Here is a 19373-nt window from a genome sequence, read left to right as displayed (position 1 = left end):
CTTTGTCCAGAGTCCAAAGGCCTTTCCTCTGATTCCCCTACACAGCTGTCCCCAGGGCAGGCGGGCTGGAGCAAGGCTTCCCTGCGAGGCCCCAGCAGAAGCGCTGGTGTCTCCCTTCTGCGGGCGCCGACAGCAGCCCAAGGCCCTCACAGGGCGCTTACAGCAGCTGCAGTTCAGCCCCAAACAGGAAGGAACTCTTCAGCAAGAAAACTGTAAGCCAGAGAACAGGTTTTCACTTTGCTAAACAGAACATTTTTCATGCTTAAAGAAAAAACCCAAACTAAGTTTTCAGCAAGCCTGAACCATGTTTGGTGATAAGTGACTCGGCAAAGTAAGAAAATAGGGCAATCAAGCTGTCCAAGTTAAAACTATCTGGGTTTTCTAGGCCATCCCTAAAGCAAGCCCTTCTGTGGGTGCGCACAGCCTGCCCCCGGTGCCCCTCCCGCTGCTCCGCCTGCTCTCTGGCGAGTTAGCGAGACCACGTGGGCCAAGCTGTGCACACACTCGAGGCAGTGACTGGGGCACCCAGAGCGTCCTGGTCCACCTTCACACAGGCTGGTGTCATGCAGCCAGCACTTGGGTCTCTGCCCCGTCAGTGGCACTGCCTTCAGCGGCCCCGGTGTCCCCGGGGCTGGTGAGGGCTCAGCCCTGTCACTCGCAGGCACTGGGCTCTGCTGAGCCTGGCCCCCAAGCCCTGTCCACAAGGGTGAGCTCCCTGAGTCCCTGGGCTCACCCTCCTTGGCCTGTTAACTGGGGGTGGGGTGGAGGGGTTCCTTCAGTGGTGGGGGGGCTCTGTCAAGTCCACCCCTCGATGGAGGGCAACGGTGTCCCTGAGAGCGTGAGCGCACCATTCGCCATGCAGGTGACGGGCTGAGAGCTGCTCACAGGCCACGCTCCCCCTGATGCCGGCTCCGTGGGCAGCCCACCAAGCTGGGAGGGGCGCTCCCCCCTGCAAGGGGTCAAGTCTGTTAAGAGGTTACAGTGCAGCTCACTCCCCAGAACGGGTTAAGGAACTTCACTTGGACTGTGATGTGCCGGCTGGAGCAGGAGGCATGAAGTAACCACATAACAGGGAGCTTGCTAGGAGGTGTGCGCTGTACATGCAGGTGGCTGCCCCCTTGAGGGCGGTGGGCGGGCGGGTGGGTGGTGAGAGGTGGTTTACCTACACGACAGGGGACCTGGCAGCGGGCGTTTCAGTTATCCCATGAGACCTGCTCAATAACGGACTGTCGGAGGAAAGGGCAGAAAAGAAGACACACACACATAAATGCTAAGTGCAACATGCTGGCCACCCCGCCCTCCGCCCATCCTTCCCTCGGAGGGCACGCGGGGTCACACGCTGTGGAGAGGACATGTGGTTGGGGGAGGGGTGCATGAGAAGCGGCACAGACAGCAGGGCGCCAGCCCCCACTGCCGCCAGGAGACGATCCCAGTGCGGCGCCAAGGACACACTCAACCTGATGCCACTGGAGCCAGCCCGGCAGCGTAAGCGCAGAGGGCCAGTTCTGGAACCCTGGGTCTCCCCACTGCAGCCCATGGTGGGCTCCACACATGCAGGGACCCCAGACTCACCTTGGACCTGATGCTTCTGAGTTGCCGGCTGACACAGGATCTGTCTTTCTTCAAGAAATCAGGGTTGCTTTTAGATTTCATTATATCTGAGGGAACAAGCAGACCCAGTGCTGTTCTATGTGCCCCACGGAAGAGATTGGTATTTTTTCTGTGTGTGACGATGCCACAGACCAGACGACCCTCCCTGTGTCCTGTGCGAGGCACAGAATGTCACTGGGTGCGGGTTCTGCACACCGTCCGTTCAGAGGGAACCAGCAGGTCACAGAAAAGATGCCTCCCCCTGACCCCCAGGCTTCTCCTTGGAAGCAGCCCTGTTACCGTTCAGTTAACCTGACATTGAGTCTGCTCTGATTCTGACTCTTGCTGCTCGTCACCCAGCAGCTTCTGGGGAGACCTAACACGCCACCCTTTCTTTCTCCCCTCCGTCTATCAGGACTGCCATGACCAGGGATCCTTGCCAGTGGAGAGAGAGAAGCTGGGGTCTGTGGATACCTGTAACATCTTTTCAGTGGCAGCGGCCCCACTTCCCTGCTCCCACGGCCTTTTGCAGATTTGGTGGTAAAACCCCAGGATCAAGCAACCAGTGAGAGCTGCTGCCAGAAAATGAGTGAGTTCTTCAAGAACTCGGGAAACATGCCTGGTGTCACCATGGACACACCATGGTGTGGTCTCCCCAGGCATCAGGGCCTGACCCGCCTCAGGTCTGGAAGGAGCAGGGGGAGGGGCCCCAAGCCGCCCTTGGTCGTCCCACAAGGTAGTGGGTGTGGACACACAGAAGGATCCCTCTGCTTGGCCCGACTGCCCGCAGCCCTCTGACCGGATGGGTGCAGGCCTGTGGACGCACCGTATCCCGACACGGGGGTGCTCTCCGGGGACCGGTCCCCTAGCGCTTCTGTGGCTGCTTTCAGCTGCTCCTTCAGCCTGCTGATGTCACAGTCGGCCTTCGCCCTCACAATGCTCAGCTCCGTGTAGATGTCTTTATACTTGTCGCTGGCGTACTTCTTGTCCTTGGGGAACAAGGACAGAGCAAAGCGCGGTTCCAGCCTGGCCTTGTGGCCCACTTCCTGGAGCCGGGGCGCTGCTGCGGGAAGACTGGGACTGCCTTAGAGCAGAGAAGGCAGGTCGGCCCTGAGCTTCCAGAGGTGAAACCGGACCCGAAGTAAAACAGGCAAAGCTGAGAGTCTCCGTCTGAACCAGGCACAGCAGGGCCCCGGCTGCCGGCCAGGCTGCGGCTGTCCTGACCCCTAAGCACCTCTCTGTGGCTTCAGTTGGGAAGACCTCTCTCTGTTCTGGGTCTCCCTAAGGCACCGAACGGCCTCCTGGGACTTCTCCCTGACTGTAAGAGCGCTTGCAGGAGACTGGCAGGCCTGACGGAATGTACTTCCCGGACAGCCTTCTTGGGTGTCACCGCCCCACCTTGGCACACGGGCCGCGAGGCAGTGGGCTCCTCATTCTCACTGCACCTGCCTGCAGGCTGGCGTCCTCTTAGAACTCGGTTTTGAAACCACCTTCTTGGGGAAAGCCTGCCAGCCCGCGCTAACAGGGACGCCGGGACCCACCCTCCAGCCCCCTACGGGGCTGTGCCGTTACCCGCAACGCCGTCTGCAGCTCATCCTTGAGGGAGCTGATCTCCTGTTTCAGGTACTGTATTTCTGACTCCTTGACCCGCAGTAATACCTAGAATGAGAGAAGCCAGGAACAGAGGGACTTCCAGAGCTGGGAGGCAAAGACAGGCACACAGAGAGCTCCCCTCCACGCCAGCGAGCTGGTAGCTTCCTTCCCAGCCTCACCAGCACACAGCCAGGAGGGCTGGCCACCCGACCGCCGCCGCCGCCCACAGTGCAGACCCCGCACAAAGAGGACAGGAGAGAAACCGCTGCGAGCCCTCCTGGACCCGAGACCCCGCCTCCTCAGGCTGGAGGTGTCTTGCTGAGGCCTCAGCTCAGCCTCTCCCACATCATTTAGGTGGGATGCGGTATTTTCATGACGGAATTTTAACTAAATGGGGAGAAATCTAAGTGCTTTTATAAAAGGACACTTTATGGACACAGAAAAACCAACCATCCTGACTTAAAACAGACCTCCCAGATCCTAAGTTAACAGGGCACCACGGGATTGCGAGCAGCTGCAGTGTTTGGATAGTTCCTGAATGTTTCATCTCAGGCAGTCAGTTTGTCGGCGGGGAGAAGTGGAAGAAAGGCAGGTGAGTAAGAACGGGGTTAAAGGGCCCCACACCGCTGTCCTGGTGTGATCCGGACTTTTCCGTTCCTCCCCTCCCACTGGCCGAGTCTTGTCCCTGCAGTGCTGTCCCCACGTGCGGTCTGAGCGGTACCTCTAACTCGTAGGCGTCCTTGCCCTGCGTGAGGGGCGAGCCAGCGGCCTCGCTACCGGCGTCCCCAGTCAGCAGCGTCCGTAACCGTGAGATCTCTGCAGCCAGACGGTTGTTCAGCTCCTGGGGGCAGCAACATAACCAAACAGGGATGGGGCCGGGGTTGTGCACCAGCACAGGATGCACAGTGGCAGCTTGGATTTAAATGCCAGGCTGTGCGTCTTTGCAAAAGCCATTTACATAGGCTCCAAGTTTTTACAGACTTGTATATGTGGGCTTCCACGATCCTTAATACTTTCTTTGACCATAACGGTTGGTCTGTCCACTTTGAGCAGGACAGGGCCCTCCTGCCACAATCACCACTCACTTCTTGGACCTTCTTTCCAACTGACAGTGGTCAACTCAGGCCACTGCAGTGACCAAGGGGAGCCAGTCCTGCCGGAGGCCCCCACACGGGCAGCCGTGAGCCCAGAGGCCTGCAGCCAGGCCAGGCCAACACGCCTGGCTCCTTGAGGCCCGGGGAGGATGAGTGGGTGGGTTGTGTGGACAGTGGTCCCATCTTGTGCCCAAGGAGCAGCTTCTCTCAAACTGAACCTGCCTCTAGCTGTTCCATTCGCCAGGATTTAAAATGTTACCCCAGTTTTCTAAGGAGCAGGTAAATTTTAAGAGAATAATCGGATAAAAACTAATGTGAGCAGTATATGCTCTAGACTGGGAAGTTTTTAAACACAGTCCCAGCCTGGAGACGGGAGATGGGCTGACCCCACCCAGCAGCAATGGAGGAGAAGTTCAGAGATGCGATGTAAGAGAAAGACTCCCAGGGTCTCCAGAAGGGCTGGAGCCAAGTGCCCCCAAAGGGCAGCAGCTGGCTCACGTAGGAACGGCCCCTGTCACAAGGGATGACATCAGACACTGGGGAGATGCCTGCAGACTAGGGGACCCTCCGCAGCCCGGGTTCCAGGGGTGACCTCGAAGGAGGCCTGGCTCCACCCCAGCTGGCCCGGCCACAGCCTCACCTGATTGTGAGCGTTGAGCTCCTGGTTCTCGCGCTGGCACTGCCGCAAGGCCTGCCGTTCGGCCTCCAGCGCCTGGGCCAGGTGGGCATTCTCCAGGCACTTCTGGGAGTACTGCTCGGAGAGGACCTCTAGCTCGCGCTGCACCGACTGCAGCTCCTCCCTGGGGAGAGGGCAGCGCTCACTCCCCTGCCCTCACCCAGGGCCCAGGCCTCTAAGAGGCTCAGCAGCCTAAGGTTTGTTGTCTTTGCGAGCGCATGCTCAGCTGAATAGGGGCCTCTCTCAAGAAGTTTAATCGTCCCACAGACAAAACCTTCCCCTGGGGTCAGGAGAGGCCTCACGCACACACGCGCCAAAGCAAGTGCTGTTTCAGGGAGAAGCTGGACTTGCAGTCTGTCCTCGGCACTAAGTGTGGGGCCTATGGGTCTGACAGCCCAGTACCAGACTCTGCCCATGTTTGGAAAATCAAAACCTTACGTTGTTCTCGGCCACCCTGGACTCCTTGAGAAGGGCTGTTACTCCTACCGGGGAACCCAGAGTGAGTGCCTCAGGGCAAGTCGTCCAGGCCCTGCACACCTGTCACCCCTTCAGCCCTCCTGGGCCCTGACCACACCAAACAGGAGCTGGGAACGTGAGACCCTGATTCTGCGAGGCTGTGGACCCCCAGAGATGCTGGCTCAGCAGGGCCTGGCAGCAGCCAGTCCAAGGGCTCCCTGTGGCGCAGATTCCATGGAGGGAAAACCTCGAGGGTGGCCACGCTGGAACCTGCTCTCCACTCTCCTGGCTGCACGAGGGCCCTCAGTGCACGTGCTTTCTGAAAAACGGAGCAACTGCGGCCGCTACCGCCAGGCATGGCCCGGAGCCACAGCGCACACACGAGGCCCGTGCCCTCCTCATGAGCTGCAGCAGCTGATGGCGACATTCCAGGGGTGGCCGCTGACATCAGTCAAGAATGGACAGTACTTATAAAATTTCCTTTGCTGCTTCTTATTCTCTGGCTTTTAGTGGTTGGCCTCTGCCTGCCTGCATGAGCAGGAGAGTGCAGTGCTCGGGCCCGCTGTGGCGGGCCGCCAACTCACAGGTACTGCCGCCGCAGGGCCTCGACGTCCGAGCTGACGCTGCTGACCCGGGACCGTTGGCTCTTCTCCAGCTCCCGCTCCAGCTCCTCTCGGTGGGCATTCTTCATGGCTTCAATGGCTGTGGACGGGACACAGCTGTCAGCACCGGGGCTTGAGGGGAAGACTGACAGGAAGGTAGTGCGCAGTCCATCACTGTTTAGGCCGGGAGGATTCCCAGGGCACTCCCCGCAAAAGGGATGCAGGTGTTTTTTTTGGATGTGAAAAAACCAAACTGATGAAATTAAAGTCCATAAAATTCAAGTATGAGTTTATAAATAAACAAGCAGGCTTTCAGGTTGGCCTTTTTCCTTTCTTGGGACTAAACCCACAAGCCACTGTGGAGCAGCCCCGAGGGAGGGACGCAGGCTCCTCGCCAGGGAGAAGCCACGGGGGCCCTGCCATGCTGGGCGCTGTGGGCATGGGTGACAGGCGTCTGTCCAAGAGACGCCCACGGAGAGGCTGACAGGGCTGGGGACAGCCCCGCACAGGCACCGGGGTGTGCAGGTGGCCACAGGGAGCTATGCTGGCTCTGGGGTGGCCAGCTCTCGAAGGGCTCCTGAGACCACACTTTTCCCAAGAGGCCGTCCAAGAGCCCTCCTGGGCGACCAGGCTAACCCCTCACGGGAGGCCGTGCGGAGGCTGCTCCCCACTTGGAGCTGCACACTCAGCTCAGGAAGGGTCGAGTGGTTCACCTGCCGCCGGGCCCAGAGCCTACCTGAGATGGTGGCCGCGGTCTCCTCGGCCAGGAGGCGGTCCTTCTCTTCCCGCAGTTTCTCCAGTTCCCGCTGGTGCTGCCTCTGAAGGTCTTCAATCTTCTTCTGGTGTGTTTCTTCCATGGCTGCAAACCCTCGCTCACACGTGGCCTGCAAGGTGCACAGGGGGCTTTACCGATTTTTCCTCATCTCTGAGTTGGGCTTAATGTAATCAATTGTTTAATAAACAAACTGCAGCCCTGCCCCTCCAGGCTCCTGGCACAGAGAACACGCTCTCTAGAGCAGAGCACCATGCCAGCGGGGCCGCTGACGGCTGTCTGGGGACTCACTGGTGCCCCGTGCATTTTATTCTCAGAGCATTTACACCATGTATTCTGCCTGATTTCTGTGGTGGTTCGGAATCCCTTCTCTCTGTGGGAGGGGTGGGTACTGTGGGTAGGAAGAGGCTGCAGTGGAATTTAAAGCAGTCCATCCTGGGCCTTTAAGGAATTGCCAACAGGCAGGACCGGCAGGAGGGGCAGAGGGAGCGTTCAGGGGCTGGCCGCGGTGGTCTGCATGACACAGCCAGACACTCTCAGCACCATCACAGCTGGGGCACCGACAACAGTCTGTCAGTCACGGGGAGACAAGGCCATCTTGTGAATGATGGGTCACCCCGGGAGAGCTCGGCGGGGCGGCCCTGCCACTGGCCAGCTGCCACCTCACTGGTGTCCACAGGGAATTAGACACTGTGACTCCTTCAAAAGGAAAAGGAAGGAGTCACAAAGAGGGGCACTGATAAATCAGCACCTCCACTATCTGCACTGACACAACAGAAGAGTGGCCGGTCAAACTGTCTGTGCCTGCTACCACCTAGACTGCTTACTACCTAGACTTGAGTGTGGGGGAGGACGCAGGCAGGCCCTAAGGGATCCGACCATCCCGCATGTCCCACTGGGCTGCCCAGGCCTGGCTCATCAGACTCGGTCTGATCAATGGGGCAGGTGAGCTGGCCACACAGCCATGGGGCGTGGCATGTGCAGCTGTTTTGTGCATGGAGGCGTACTTCCTGCCTAAAACCCTTGCAAGATCTGTTTCAGAACAGGGTCAGGCCTTTCAGGGATTTTTAAGCTCTGGAAGAATGTGGCCGTTTTAATTCCAAATGTACGTCCTCCCCACCCCAATTCCTATACTGTTTGGTCCATCATCTTGTACGTGAATTCAAGAAAGGATACCAAGAAATCCAATCCCCACGTGTAGGCCTCTTTGAGGCTTTTCTGAGACTCTCCAGGCAGTGTGTCAAACTCACGGTCAGAGCCTGGACCCTGCGCAGACCTGCTGCACTGGGGACAAGGTCTTAACGGCTGTCCTTCCCCTGGCGGCTCCGTGTGGAGGCTCGCCATCTCCCCCCACCGCCCTTCCAGCCAGGAGAGCTGGGTGGGCTCTGGAGCTGCCTCCTGCACGCTTTGCTTCAACACGGTTTCTTAGCTAACACACAGCCAAGAGGTCCTAAGAGTCCTAGTTTGATTTGAACGCTTTAGACTATTTACAGATTAAGATCAAAATTCTTGCTACAGAAACTCTAAGGTGTCTTTAAAGACTGGCTGCTTCCTTGGAGAGCGTATGTGTTTAAAAAAACAATTGCTCTATAAACAAATCTTAAATAATCCCAGGGACCAATAAAAGTTCCTCCATGATCACTGCCCAGAGTCGTAAGGGAAGGCCCCAGCCTGCAGCTATTAGCCGAGGGCCCTCTGGCCAAGACCCTGGTGCTCTTGACCTGGGCAAAACTCTGCACAAGTGACAGCTGTCACGTAGGCCCACTAAGGGAGCTGTCTGGTTGTGATTTTTGCGTGTGTCTTGGGGGAGACAAGAACAAGCACGGGCCTGAGACGGAGGATGCACAGAACCGGCAGCATACAAGCCCCCAACCCGCATCGCCGCTGGGGCACAGCCTGCGCGCTGCGTTGGCACAGGGGAGTTCCCCCCCCCCCACCCCCCAGTGTGAGCTGCCCATCTGGGCCCTGACAGAGCTGCCTCCTGTGCAGACCTGCTGGGAAGTGGAAAGTTGCTGGGAGTTACTCTCAAAGGCAGCTGGCGCTCTGAAGGCTACGCTCAGGTGCTGCCCGCCGGAGGCACTGAGCTGCATTTTGGGAACAGCCCTTAAGCTTCCTCGTGATTCATGGCACTTTTCAAAAGGTTTGACTGGCTCAGGAAAAGAGCAGTGAAAGTGGCCTCAGGGACCAGCACAGGCCTGCGCTGGGGCATCCCAGGCCGCAGCAGCAGCTCGGGGGTGGCAGGAAAGGCACAGTGGCCCCCTGCACCCAGCGCTGGCTCTGCACGCCTGAGGCCTGACTTGAGGTGGAGGGTGCATGAGGCCCGGGAACGTCACCTGTGCAAGCCAGGGCCCGGGGGCCCTGCCTATAACGCAGGGGGATGTGAAACAGGAAAGGTCACGTCTCCAAACTCCCGAGAAAGTGAGGCTGTGCTCACTCGGAAGAAAAGCCACTGCCACACAGAGGAGCTCCCCCTCGACGCCAGTCCCCCAGAGCTGGGGTGGAGGAGTGATCCTCAACACTATCTTGCAAATACTCCTGTCCTCTGGGAACCCAGCTCTGCTGTCCTAGGACATTAGAGGGAGGGGCCCCCTCCTGAGGTCCAGCTCTGCACGGCCTGGAAAGGGGCGCGGAGTAGGGAGGCTACAGGCCCCGCATAGAGACCCCACTGCAGCCAGCCAGAGGCCAAGGGAGGAACAGAATGTCAACTCCTGTTCAGTGACTCAGAGCCCAGAACGATCTCTCAGCCCCGCCCGAGGGCCAGATGCACCAGACACCCCCCGCCCCTCAACCCTGACCACTCGCTTTGCTTCGAAACCTTGAGGCTCTCAAAGTCCCTCTGGTGCTCCTCCTGCAGCAAGGCTGCGCTGCCCGCCAGACCCCTGTGCTCCAGCTCCTCCCGCAGGACGTCCACCTGGGCCTCCAGCTCCTGGATGCGTGCTCTCAGTCCCATCACGGAGTCGGCCTCCCCCTCGGCGGGCCGGCTGCAGGAGGGGGCCTGGTGGGGGCTGCTCGGGGGGCCGGGAGCCGGCGGGGCTGCAGGGGGCTGTCCCTGGTAGTGGTGGAGGGTCTCTTGCAGGCACTGCAGGGTCTGTGAGTAGTGCTCCTGAAGGGCCCTCAGCTCCTCCTGGTGGATTGTCTGCAGCTCTTTGATCTTGAGCTGGAACCTGTCCTCCAGTGTCTGCATCTGCTCCACGTGGTGCCTCTCAAGGTCCTGCCTGTCTCTGACGGAGGCGTGCAGCTGGCTCAGGACACTGCTGTGCTCGGCCTCCTCCAGCACACACTGCATCTCCCCCTCGTGCCCCCTCTGCAGGGCAGACAGGTGCTTGCCCTCCACTTCCTCCAGGCACTTCTGCTGATGGCCCAGCTGGGTGACCTTGGACTTGAGCTCTGCGTTCTCCCTTTCTATGATGGCAATCGCGTCCAGGTACTCGCTCTTCTGCTTCCGGAGAAGCTCCTCATACTCCTCCCTCAGGGCCCCGACAGCCAGCTCTTGCTCCTGGCAGGAGGCCCCCCCACCCGGCCAGGACTCCCTGCAGCCCCGGAGCTCCTTTTCATACTCCAGCCGGATCCTGCAGGCTGCATAGCACACCTGAGCCTGAACAATCGCATCTTGAACTAATAAGGATGAATACTGACTGAGGCCTCCCAAGCAGGCGTCGTGGGAGAGGTTCCGGGATGCCTGGAGGAGCTGCTGACAGTCCCTCAGTGGCTCCGCGGAAGGGAGCGAGGTTAAGGCAGCAGAGATCTCCCCTAGGAGGCTGGCCTTGTCTTTAAGCTGCAGGGCGAGCTCCTCCTGAACAGCAACGAGGGCCCCCGGGCTCTGGCTGGACAAGGGGAAGAGCTCCTGGGAGCCCCCCGCGTCCTGACAGCTCAGTACTTCTGCTGGGCTCAAGTCCCAGGATGCCTGTACCTCGTCTCCAGCGCCTGCTGGAAGCTCGAGGGCTTCCGAGACCTGCTGCATCACTCTCTCGAAGTCGGGGGTTTGGTAGGCTCCCAAGATGTCCCCCAGCAGACGCTTGTGCTGCTGCAGGGCTGCCTGGGTCCCCTGCAAGGTCTCCTGGACGCTCTGCAACCTGCGTTGGAGGGCCTCCCTCACCGAGTGCACGGCGAAGCTGAGCTCTGCCCTGACCCACGTGGCATCGGCCAGGGTGGGTCCCAGGCCCGGCGGGGCGCTCTGCTGCCCGCCACCGGAGGTGCAGGCTGCCTCCCCACCCGGCGTCTCCAGGTGTTTGCGCAGGGACTCCACCTGGCTCCAGAACTCTCCGTCCACCAGCACCTTCTTGGCCCAGGCGTCTGCCGGGGCCCTGGGCCACCCTGCGCCACTTTCAGAGTCCAGCAGCACCTTCCTCGACTGAGAAACCTCAGAGAGGACGTGCGCGACATCCGAGGTCGTGCGCTTCACGGACTCCGCTATTTGGCCGATGAGTGCGGCTTCCAGAGCCATCTGGTCAGAAAGCAGCTTGAGCTGCTCCTGCTCGCTCAGCTCCGGCAGGCGGGGCGGCTGCGGTGCGGCTGCGGGCCCCTCCTCCTCCCGCTGTGTGTGCCCAAGGGCCTGGATGGCGCTGACGAGCAAGCTCTCGACGCTGGCCAGGGGCCCCGCCCCCGCTGCCCCGGCCTCCACCTCCGGGACGGCTCCCGGCAGAGACCGCAGCCGTTCCCGGCAGCTTTCCAGACAAGCCAGTGCCTGGCTGTTTTTCACCTGGAAGCCACCAAGCTCCCCGACGTGGTCTTCGACCACTCTGGCCCTGGCCTGTCTCTCCTGCTCCAGCTGGGAGGCCAGCGCCCCGACCTGAAGCAGGCTGGCGCGGAGCTGCTCGCGGAGCCCTGCCTCGGTGCCGGCCCACTGCTGGTGCAGCGCGAGCAGGGCCTCCTGGCTCTGGCCCTGCTGGCTCTCCAGCCTCACCGTCACATCCTTGAGCTTCTCCTCCGTGACGTAGAGCTTGGTCTCCAAGGAGTGGATTATGGACAGGTAGGTTTCTGCGTCGCTGGTCGCAGGGAGTGAGCCGGGGGTGGCCTCTGATGACATGCTTTCCTCCGAGGGTGACCGGTCCTGACTGGTGTCGGACGACGTGCTGCTGGTCCAGATCTTCTCGGACCCCTCGGGGTGGGTGTATTTTTGGCACTGGATGGTGGAGAACCGGATTCTTTGCCTCTTAATGCCGGGTGCACCCTGGCTGGGCTTTGAGGTGCTTTGCAGGGTCCCCTCCCTATCAGGCGCTCCCAACTTTGGGGGCTCCATGCCCTCTCCTCTCCGGGGGCTGCTGTCCCCCTGATCCTCCCCCAGGGCAGCCCCTGGGTCTTCCTCGAGCCTCGAGTGTGAGAAGCCCAGAGGGGCGCTGGCAGCCTGGGCCTGCGGGCGTGAGAGCGAGATGCCGGCCGCCTCTGCTTCCCCGACGGCACTCCGCGGCTCACCCGCCGCCTCTGGAGATGCCTTTGCCGATTTCCTGAAAACCTCTTCCCTTCCCTGGAGCTTCATCTCCGTTCCCTCTGAGCTGCTCCCCAAGGCCTCCTGCAGGCTCTCCTCCTTCTCCTGCAGCCCCTTCTCGTGCGCGGCCTTTATGTGCCTCAGCTCCTCCTCCTTCTCCTGCAGCCGAGCGTGCAGGCCCTGCAGCTGGCCGGCCGCCCGCCTGTAGGACAGCTCCAGGCGCTGGTAGTCGGCCTCCCTCCCCCGCAGCCTCTCCCGAAGCGCAGCCACGTCCCCGTCAGACAGGGTGACACGGTCCATCAGCTCTTGGAAGCGCTGCCGGACCAGGTCCCGCTCGTCCCGGAGGCCCTGGACACGTGCGGCCAGTTCCTGCAGGCTGGCCTCCTTCTCCTCCAGCTGCTCCTCCAGCCGCTGCACCGCCTCACTGCCCTCAGCCTTGGCGCTCAGCTTCTCCTGGTGGAGGACCTCCAGCTGCTGCTCGTGGCCCTGGAGCCGGTCCTCGAGGGCGCTGGCCCTGTCCTCCGCCTCCTTCAGGCTTCGCAGTAGCCCCCGCTTCTCCTCGGCACAGCTCCCCAGCAGCAGCTCATAGTTCCGCTGCAGCTGCTCCTCCATCAGCCTCTGGGCCTGCTCGCTGGTGCCGAGCTGCTGGCTGAGGTCGGCAATGCGCTCCTGCAGCCTCTGCACCTCCTTCTGCCGGTCCCGCTGCAGCGCCCGCTGCCTCTCCAGGTCCCGCAGCTCCTGTGTCCTCTCCAGCAGCAGGGCCTCCGCACGCTGCAGCTTCCGCTCGCTGGCCTGCAGCTGGGCGCCGAGCGCGGCCTCGCTGTGCTGCCGCTCCTCCAGCTGCTCACGCACCCTGTCCTTCTCCAGCTTCAGCTCGCCCTTGAGCTTGGCCAGCGCCTGCTCCTTGATAGTGAGCTCGGCCGCAGTGTTGCTAAGCCTCGCCTGGAGGTTCCGGATCTCGGCCTCGTGGTGCCGGACCGCGTCCTTGGCCTCCCCATAGCTGCACTTCAGGGCCTGGATCTGCTGCGTGATCAGCTCCTGGCGCTGGCACTGGGCCTCCAGCTCGCTGTGGAGATCCTGGTTGACTCTGTGGAGCCTCTGCCAGGCGCCGGACGGGGAGGTGGCCACTTCAGTCTTAAAAAAACCGATTAAACACTGGTTAGTAACACTCCGGCCTCCCAGTTCTGAGTGTCACACCTCTGGCCAGGGTCAACCACAGAAAAGCTCCTTGGTGGGTCTGTCTTTTATCCTTTGCACAATTTTTGTTTTCATTAAAAAAATACAACAAATCATCTTAATTTTTTCGGCAAGTAGCTGCTTCCAGGTAAACAGAAAACATGGACATTAACATCTAAACAGCTCTAACCAAACAGCTTCTAGGAGAAATAAACCAAACAAAACCGAATAATGGAGCACACTGAGAAACAAGACGAAGACTGAGGGGCAAGAGGCCGGCAGGAAGGGCGGACGGGGAGCGGCAGTGCATCACATCGCGGCGTTTGTTTTGCAAAACAAAAGGCACACAGCTCAAGACCACGAACCCCGCAAGCGCAGGACCGGCGTGGGATGCCACTTCCTTCTAGGACAGGGAGAAGGAAGGGAGGCCACCGCTGGTGCATGTCAGCCAGGTGACACCCGAACACTTTCCTGGGGGAAGTGGGCCCGTCCTCTACAGTAACAGGAAGAACTAATCTCTACCTGCAAGAAGACAAAATGAGGGGGAAAATGGAAACCATGGAGTAAAATATGAGAATTAACAAAACAAACCTTTGTGAAACTCAAAATAAGAGAGTGAAGCGTGCAGAAAATAAAACAACACAACTGAAACAGAATTCCCCACACTAAAAGGCGTGCAGGACAGACAGAACCAGCTGACGCAGGAAAGAACAGGAACGTGAACGGAGTGGGAACAGCTCAGCCTAAGGACTGGCCTGCACGCGGCTCCCTCCACGTGTGCTGGCGGGGAGCCACAGATGTGACACTCAGTTCCGTAAGTCAGAGACGCCTCGCGCTCCGTGCCCACACGGCCAGCTCCTCCCCCACCCCTGTCAGCCCAACACCCGTCCCCAGCCACCGGTCCTCCTGACCCTTAACCCTAAAGGCCCTTGCTCATTCAGACTCTGGATTACAATCATTTTCAAAGCACAAAAAGAGACCGAAAGGAACCCATGTTGGACCCAGCGGAAAGGTGTTAAGGTGTCAGCCGACTGGTGGGCTTCAGGCAGGCTTGTGCACCTATCCAGCTTAGGCCCGGGGAGGTGCTCAGGTTAGCAATGTGCAAAATCCGCGGCCAGGGTCTTCACCACCTGGTGTGAAATCAACGCATGTAGGATGGCAGCCCAACCAGAGATTTAAAAGATGCTTCCCAAACCTGGAGGGTCTGCACAAATGACTCAGAGAGTCCTGGAGGGAGGTGCAGGGAAGGGGGGTGCCCCGCCACCAGTTCTCAGTGCCTGAGAGTCTGGCCTGGGCACAGCAACAGCTGCGGCTAAAGGGCTAGGGCGGAGGTCCGGGGGACACGGAGCTCCTGGGGCAGGGCCAAGGCTGGGGGAGAGAGAGAGTGCGGGGGAATGTGCAACAAACACGGCACTGGAGGCAGGAAGGCGGACTCCGCCCAGAGGGTCGACTCGGACCAAGGAGGCCAGGGCACTGCAGTCTGAAGCGTTGGCGCAGCAACTCAGCCCAGAGACTCCGGGTCCCTGAAAGCCAGGAGGGCCCTCGGGCACGGGCTCTCGGTCTACGTGGGCAAGGAGACTAGTGCTCAGGGGAGGGGTACCGGCTCCTGCAGGTCAGCATGGGGCCCTGACTCGAGCATTGCGTCTGCAGCTTGGGCTGAGGCCCAAGCCCTCGGTTCCATCGCCCAGCTTGCTCCCCCACAGCCACCTCTCCCAGCAGCATATCCGCCGAAGAGGCGGGAGTGTGGCGTGTGCACCCCAGGACTAGACGGGGCCTGGACCGCTGCCCCATCCAGGCAGGCTGCCCCCGGGAGTCTGCCTGGCGGCCAGCACCCTGGCAGAGACCTCCAGTGAGGATGCAGGGCTCAGGCTCTTGGTTCAGGCCAGGCTGCAGCCCTCATCTCCCCTCCAGGCCACGGGGCAAATTGGCTCCAGGCTAGGTGGCCACGTTTCCCCTCACACTTTAGCCTGGGCGGAGAATCAGAGGTGGGCCACTAGTCTAGCAGTAGCAGCCCCAGATGGCCCTGCAGGTGGGGTACAGATGTGGGCAGGGACAGGGAACCAGCTCTAGAGCTCTAGCTCTGCCACTAACTCAGTCATAAGGAGACTGTTACTCCATTTTTCAGTCTGTAAAATGGGACTAATACTGCTATTGTCAAAAAAAATTAGAACTTACTCACAAATATGATTACTGTATACTGAGCCCTTTGACAGCCAGAGGAAGAGATAACCAAAATTACTCCACCAAAAAGCAAAGGAGAAACCCTTAGATACAAAAGTTGCAGGTATATTCCCCAAAACATCACACCAGAGGAGACCCCCATAGGCCCGTTGTCCAGAGCGCCCGCTCCTGGGGCAGGGAAGCCCGAGGCCTGGCGCTTGGTTTTGCACATTCCTAGCCCGCCTGGGTGCCACACACGCAGCCCGAGGGCACCTGGAGGGCCATGGCAGCCCCTCAGCCCTACCTGCAGCACGTAGCCCTCCCGGGCGCTCTGCTCCCGGCCCAGAGCCACCCTCAGCTGGTCCTGCAGCAGCCGGTTCTGCTCCAGGAGGTCCGAGGCCTCCTTCTGGCTCTGCTCCAACTGTTGGCAAACACACACACACATTTTAAAGCAAATTGACCGCAGGAGAAGCCCAGCACAGCCCAGGCCCTGGGGGCGTCCCGACTCCAGCTGGGCGGGGCTCCAGCTTCCCTCATAGCCTTCTGGGCACGGAGCTTCAGAGCAGAGGCGTGCTCGTCACCAAGACTCCAGCTGAGGCTGTACACCACCCGGGCAGCCTTGTTACCCTGGGCACCCACATAATCCCCGCACTGGCCCGAGGATCCAACCCACAGACCCCACCAGGGAATGAGGGCTTTGGGCCCGTGTCAGAGAAGACCTCCCCCTGGGTCCTTCGAGGTCCTTGGCATGGTCACCAGGCCCGTATGCTCCCAGCAGGCCTCACTCCAGGCTCTGCCTTGGCTTCTACGGGAAGAACCCTGACTGACCAGCTGTACTGGACTTCAAAGCAAGTTCCGTTTGTGTGGGGGCTCCTTGGGACGTGCCCAGTGAGCCACTGCCCAGCCCTCTCACTTCCACGGATTCTGACCCAGCCATCACGCATCTGCCCCTTTCCTGAGCGCTCCCCAAGTGCCCCACGGATGCCGCCCGCGGGGAGTGGGAGCAGGGCGTGCAGCAGTGACTGGGCTTGGACACCCCGCGTCTAAAACCAAAGCAGCGCCCAGCGTGTGGCCTGCTGACTGGCAGGCCCGGTTTCGCTGTTTAAGCAACGTGACTTTGAACGCTGTTTTACTGCATCCTGCCTTTACCATCATATTGACAGGCGTGGAAATAGAAAAAACCCAAGTGTTGATGCTTGTGAGAAACGTCGGCCTCACGAATTTAACAAAACACAACAAAGAGAGAAGTGAGGGAGGCCGGGGCGGCCTGTCTGTGGGGCCCTCAGCCACTGTGTGGAGCGCACGTTGGATTTGCATCACCAAGCGCCCCTAAGAGACGGTGTGACGCTGTACCCCCTTGGCCACGGCACCTCCGTTCAGACATACAAATCCACAAAGTTCTGCAAATTGATTTCTGGGTACATTTTCACTAAGGAAAAACGTTATTACAAACGCAGGAACGGGCTCCCCTACCTCTGTGTCTGGAGGAGGCCCCACCGCCCCCGCCTCCTGCTGGCTGCCCCGCACGCTCCGGTCTCAGCGAGGGGCACGGGGTGCCACATGCAGATGGAGACCTAAGTCTGTGCCTGCCCCTCTTCTGCCCAGATCCTCTAACTCATGCCTGAGGCAGGGCAGGCGAGGCCCCGCTGGAGCACTGAAACTCCCCCAGCCTCATCTTCAGCAGCCCTGCCTCTGAAGGGCACGGCCCCAAACGCATGGCCAACTCCTCTGGTCTCTGGAAGGGCCAGGCCCCCCTCCCCCCACTGCCACCCTGTCACCCCCTGTGAGTCTCAGGCCTGCACTGCCCTCTGGGGACCTGACCTGCGTCTGCCTCCCTGAGGTGTCGGAAGCCCCTGGGGTGGGGGGAACTGTCCCAATGTTAGGCACAGTGGGTGCCGGGGGGGTTGCCGGTTGCTGCCCGGAGCTCATCCGCCCGTGACGGCCCTGGTCGTTACCTCCTTCTCCAGCAGGGAAGTTAGATCGTGAGTGGAGAGCCGGTCACTTCCGTCCTCGGAGGACAGGTGCAGGGGGGCAATGGGCACCTGCTTTTCTTCCCGGAGAGGGGTGGTCTCCACCTGATGCCACCGCTGCTCAATCTCCACGTGCACATTCTGTGTCCTGAGGTCAGTGGTCGCGGGCGGCCCTGGGCCCCGATCGACCTCCATGCGCAAGGCTGCTTCGTCGGTGCCTGGCCCATCGGCCGTGTCAAGGGCCCCAAAGCGCTTCCTGCGTTCCTCTCGCCGCCGTGCACGCTCCCGCTCCAGCTCACCCGGCTCTGCTTCGGGGCGGGGGTCGGCGGGCCCCGAGGCGCCAGCCCTCTCCTGGGCCAGGGCCTGCTGGATGGGGCGGAACTCGGCCCAGTCGAAGGTCTTGGAGCGCCCTTCCCGCCTCCGCTCCCGAGCCCGGCTCCTCTTCTGCTCGGGGTCTGGCTCTGCGAGCTCGCCCTCCTGTTCCTCCCGTGGCCTCGGGTGGGTCTCCACAGGGGGGCTGCTCCGGTGCTTCTCCTGTGGCAATGAGCTGGGCAGGGGCAGACAGCCTGTCAGTGGACAGGCGCCCGCTGGCAGAGGGCCCAGCTCCCTGCTTTCACCACATCCTTTCTACTCAGCTGGGAAGGGGAGGGACCCCACCTCTACCCATCAACACCCTTGGAGGGAGCCCAACAGCAGGGAAGAGCCACGGGTGGCCCACCTCTGAGGTGCCTCCCCTAATGGGAAAGACGCTGAGGGGAGTGTCACAAAGGCCTGTCACGGGGACGACGGAGCCCAGGTGCCCCCACCCCATTCAGGCATGGCCGCTGCCTGAAGGAGGGTGAGTGGGAGGTGGCCCTGCGGCTCCTGTGCACTAAGCAGTGGTGACAGAACAGACCAGGCCAGCCACCCCCCTCGGAAGGCTCAAGCAGGGAAATAACGTGGTCAGACCTATGTTTTAAGAAAACCACTCTGGTGGCTGTTGTGACGGATGGATCAGAGTGACAGGCCTGGGACTGCGTGCGGGCAGGTGAGCTGGATGGCCCAGGTTGCACCTGTGAGCCCAGCCCCAGGAACTTAGCAACCCATTCGGTGCAGGAGGCTTGTTGTGGGGATGCTGGAGGGCACCTCCACCTGCCCCAGAGCAGAGCTTCCTGGGCGGGTGGTGTGGGGTCCTGGCCGTGGCGGTCAGAGACAGACGTTTCTGGGCTCCAGGGACCAGACCCTGAGGTCCCACCCTAAGCAGAGTGGCCTCTGGTCCCGCCTAAGCACTCAGAACAGGCTCAGAAGCCCCCTGAGGTTGCAAGGGGCCGGGGCTGGGGGCTCCAGGGAACACTCATGGAAAGGGCAAAAGAGAAGGGAGCCTGTGAAGAGGCGCCCGAGGACGAGGGCGCCCACAGCCTCCACAGACGCAGGGCCTGCAGTTCAAAGCCATGCCTCTGGCCTGTGCACCTGTCTCCAGCGTGCACGGGAAAACCCATCTTCTCCCCCAACTGTGAAAAAAGCTCAGGGAACAAACTGGGTGAGGCAGGGACACCGACTTGGAGATGTGTGGATTTTGGGAGTCAGTTCTCGTCAGAAAGACGCCGCCAAGTCTGTCTCCTCACACACACGCGTGCACACAAATGCACACGGTGCTTGTCCCTGTGGGCTGCAGCCCCGACGTGGAAGGGAGGTGCTTCTCCTGAGCCGCGTGTGCCCAAGTGCGACCGTCTCGCACGCACGCACGCACGCACACACGCACGCCCTGCGACCCCCGAGGCTGTTAGTGTTCCTTCTCCAGCAGGGCCCTGACCTGCCACACAGGGCGTCCCCCACGTGCTCAGAAAGACCCTTGGCCTCTGCACCTGCTGGCCCTGTCC

General features: G+C 60.7%; 1 protein-coding gene across 8 annotated transcripts in view; it reads right to left on the bottom strand.

Moving 5' to 3' along the window:
- MPRIP (myosin phosphatase Rho interacting protein) overlaps positions 1-19373 on the bottom strand; it is a 110654-nt gene that overhangs the window by 6478 nt on the left and 84803 nt on the right. For 4 of the 8 annotated variants that reach the window (XM_074341917.1, XM_074341922.1, XM_074341921.1 and 1 more), the window contains 10 exons: positions 17500-18061; positions 15849-15965; positions 9599-13342; positions 6748-6895; positions 5994-6111; positions 4918-5077; positions 3905-4024; positions 3163-3249; positions 2417-2579; positions 1573-1658 (listed from right to left, as the gene is read on the bottom strand). In XM_074341917.1, the coding sequence (XP_074198018.1) occupies positions 1573-1658; positions 2417-2579; positions 3163-3249; positions 3905-4024; positions 4918-5077; positions 5994-6111; positions 6748-6895; positions 9599-13342; positions 15849-15965; positions 17500-18061 (5305 nt within the window). Of the gene's footprint in view, positions 1-1162; positions 1227-1572; positions 1659-2416; positions 2580-3162; positions 3250-3904; positions 4025-4917; positions 5078-5993; positions 6112-6747; positions 6896-9598; positions 13343-15848; positions 15966-17499; positions 18062-19373 lie in introns of all 8 variants that reach the window. The other 4 variants (XM_074341919.1, XM_074341918.1, XM_074341924.1 and 1 more) reach the window with 4 other exon arrangements.

Source organism: Camelus bactrianus, chromosome 16 (genome assembly GCF_048773025.1).
Source record: "Camelus bactrianus isolate YW-2024 breed Bactrian camel chromosome 16, ASM4877302v1, whole genome shotgun sequence".
In the NCBI taxonomy this organism is placed as follows: Eukaryota; Metazoa; Chordata; class Mammalia; order Artiodactyla; family Camelidae; genus Camelus; species Camelus bactrianus.
This window is presented reverse-complemented; position numbering and strand designations above follow the sequence as displayed.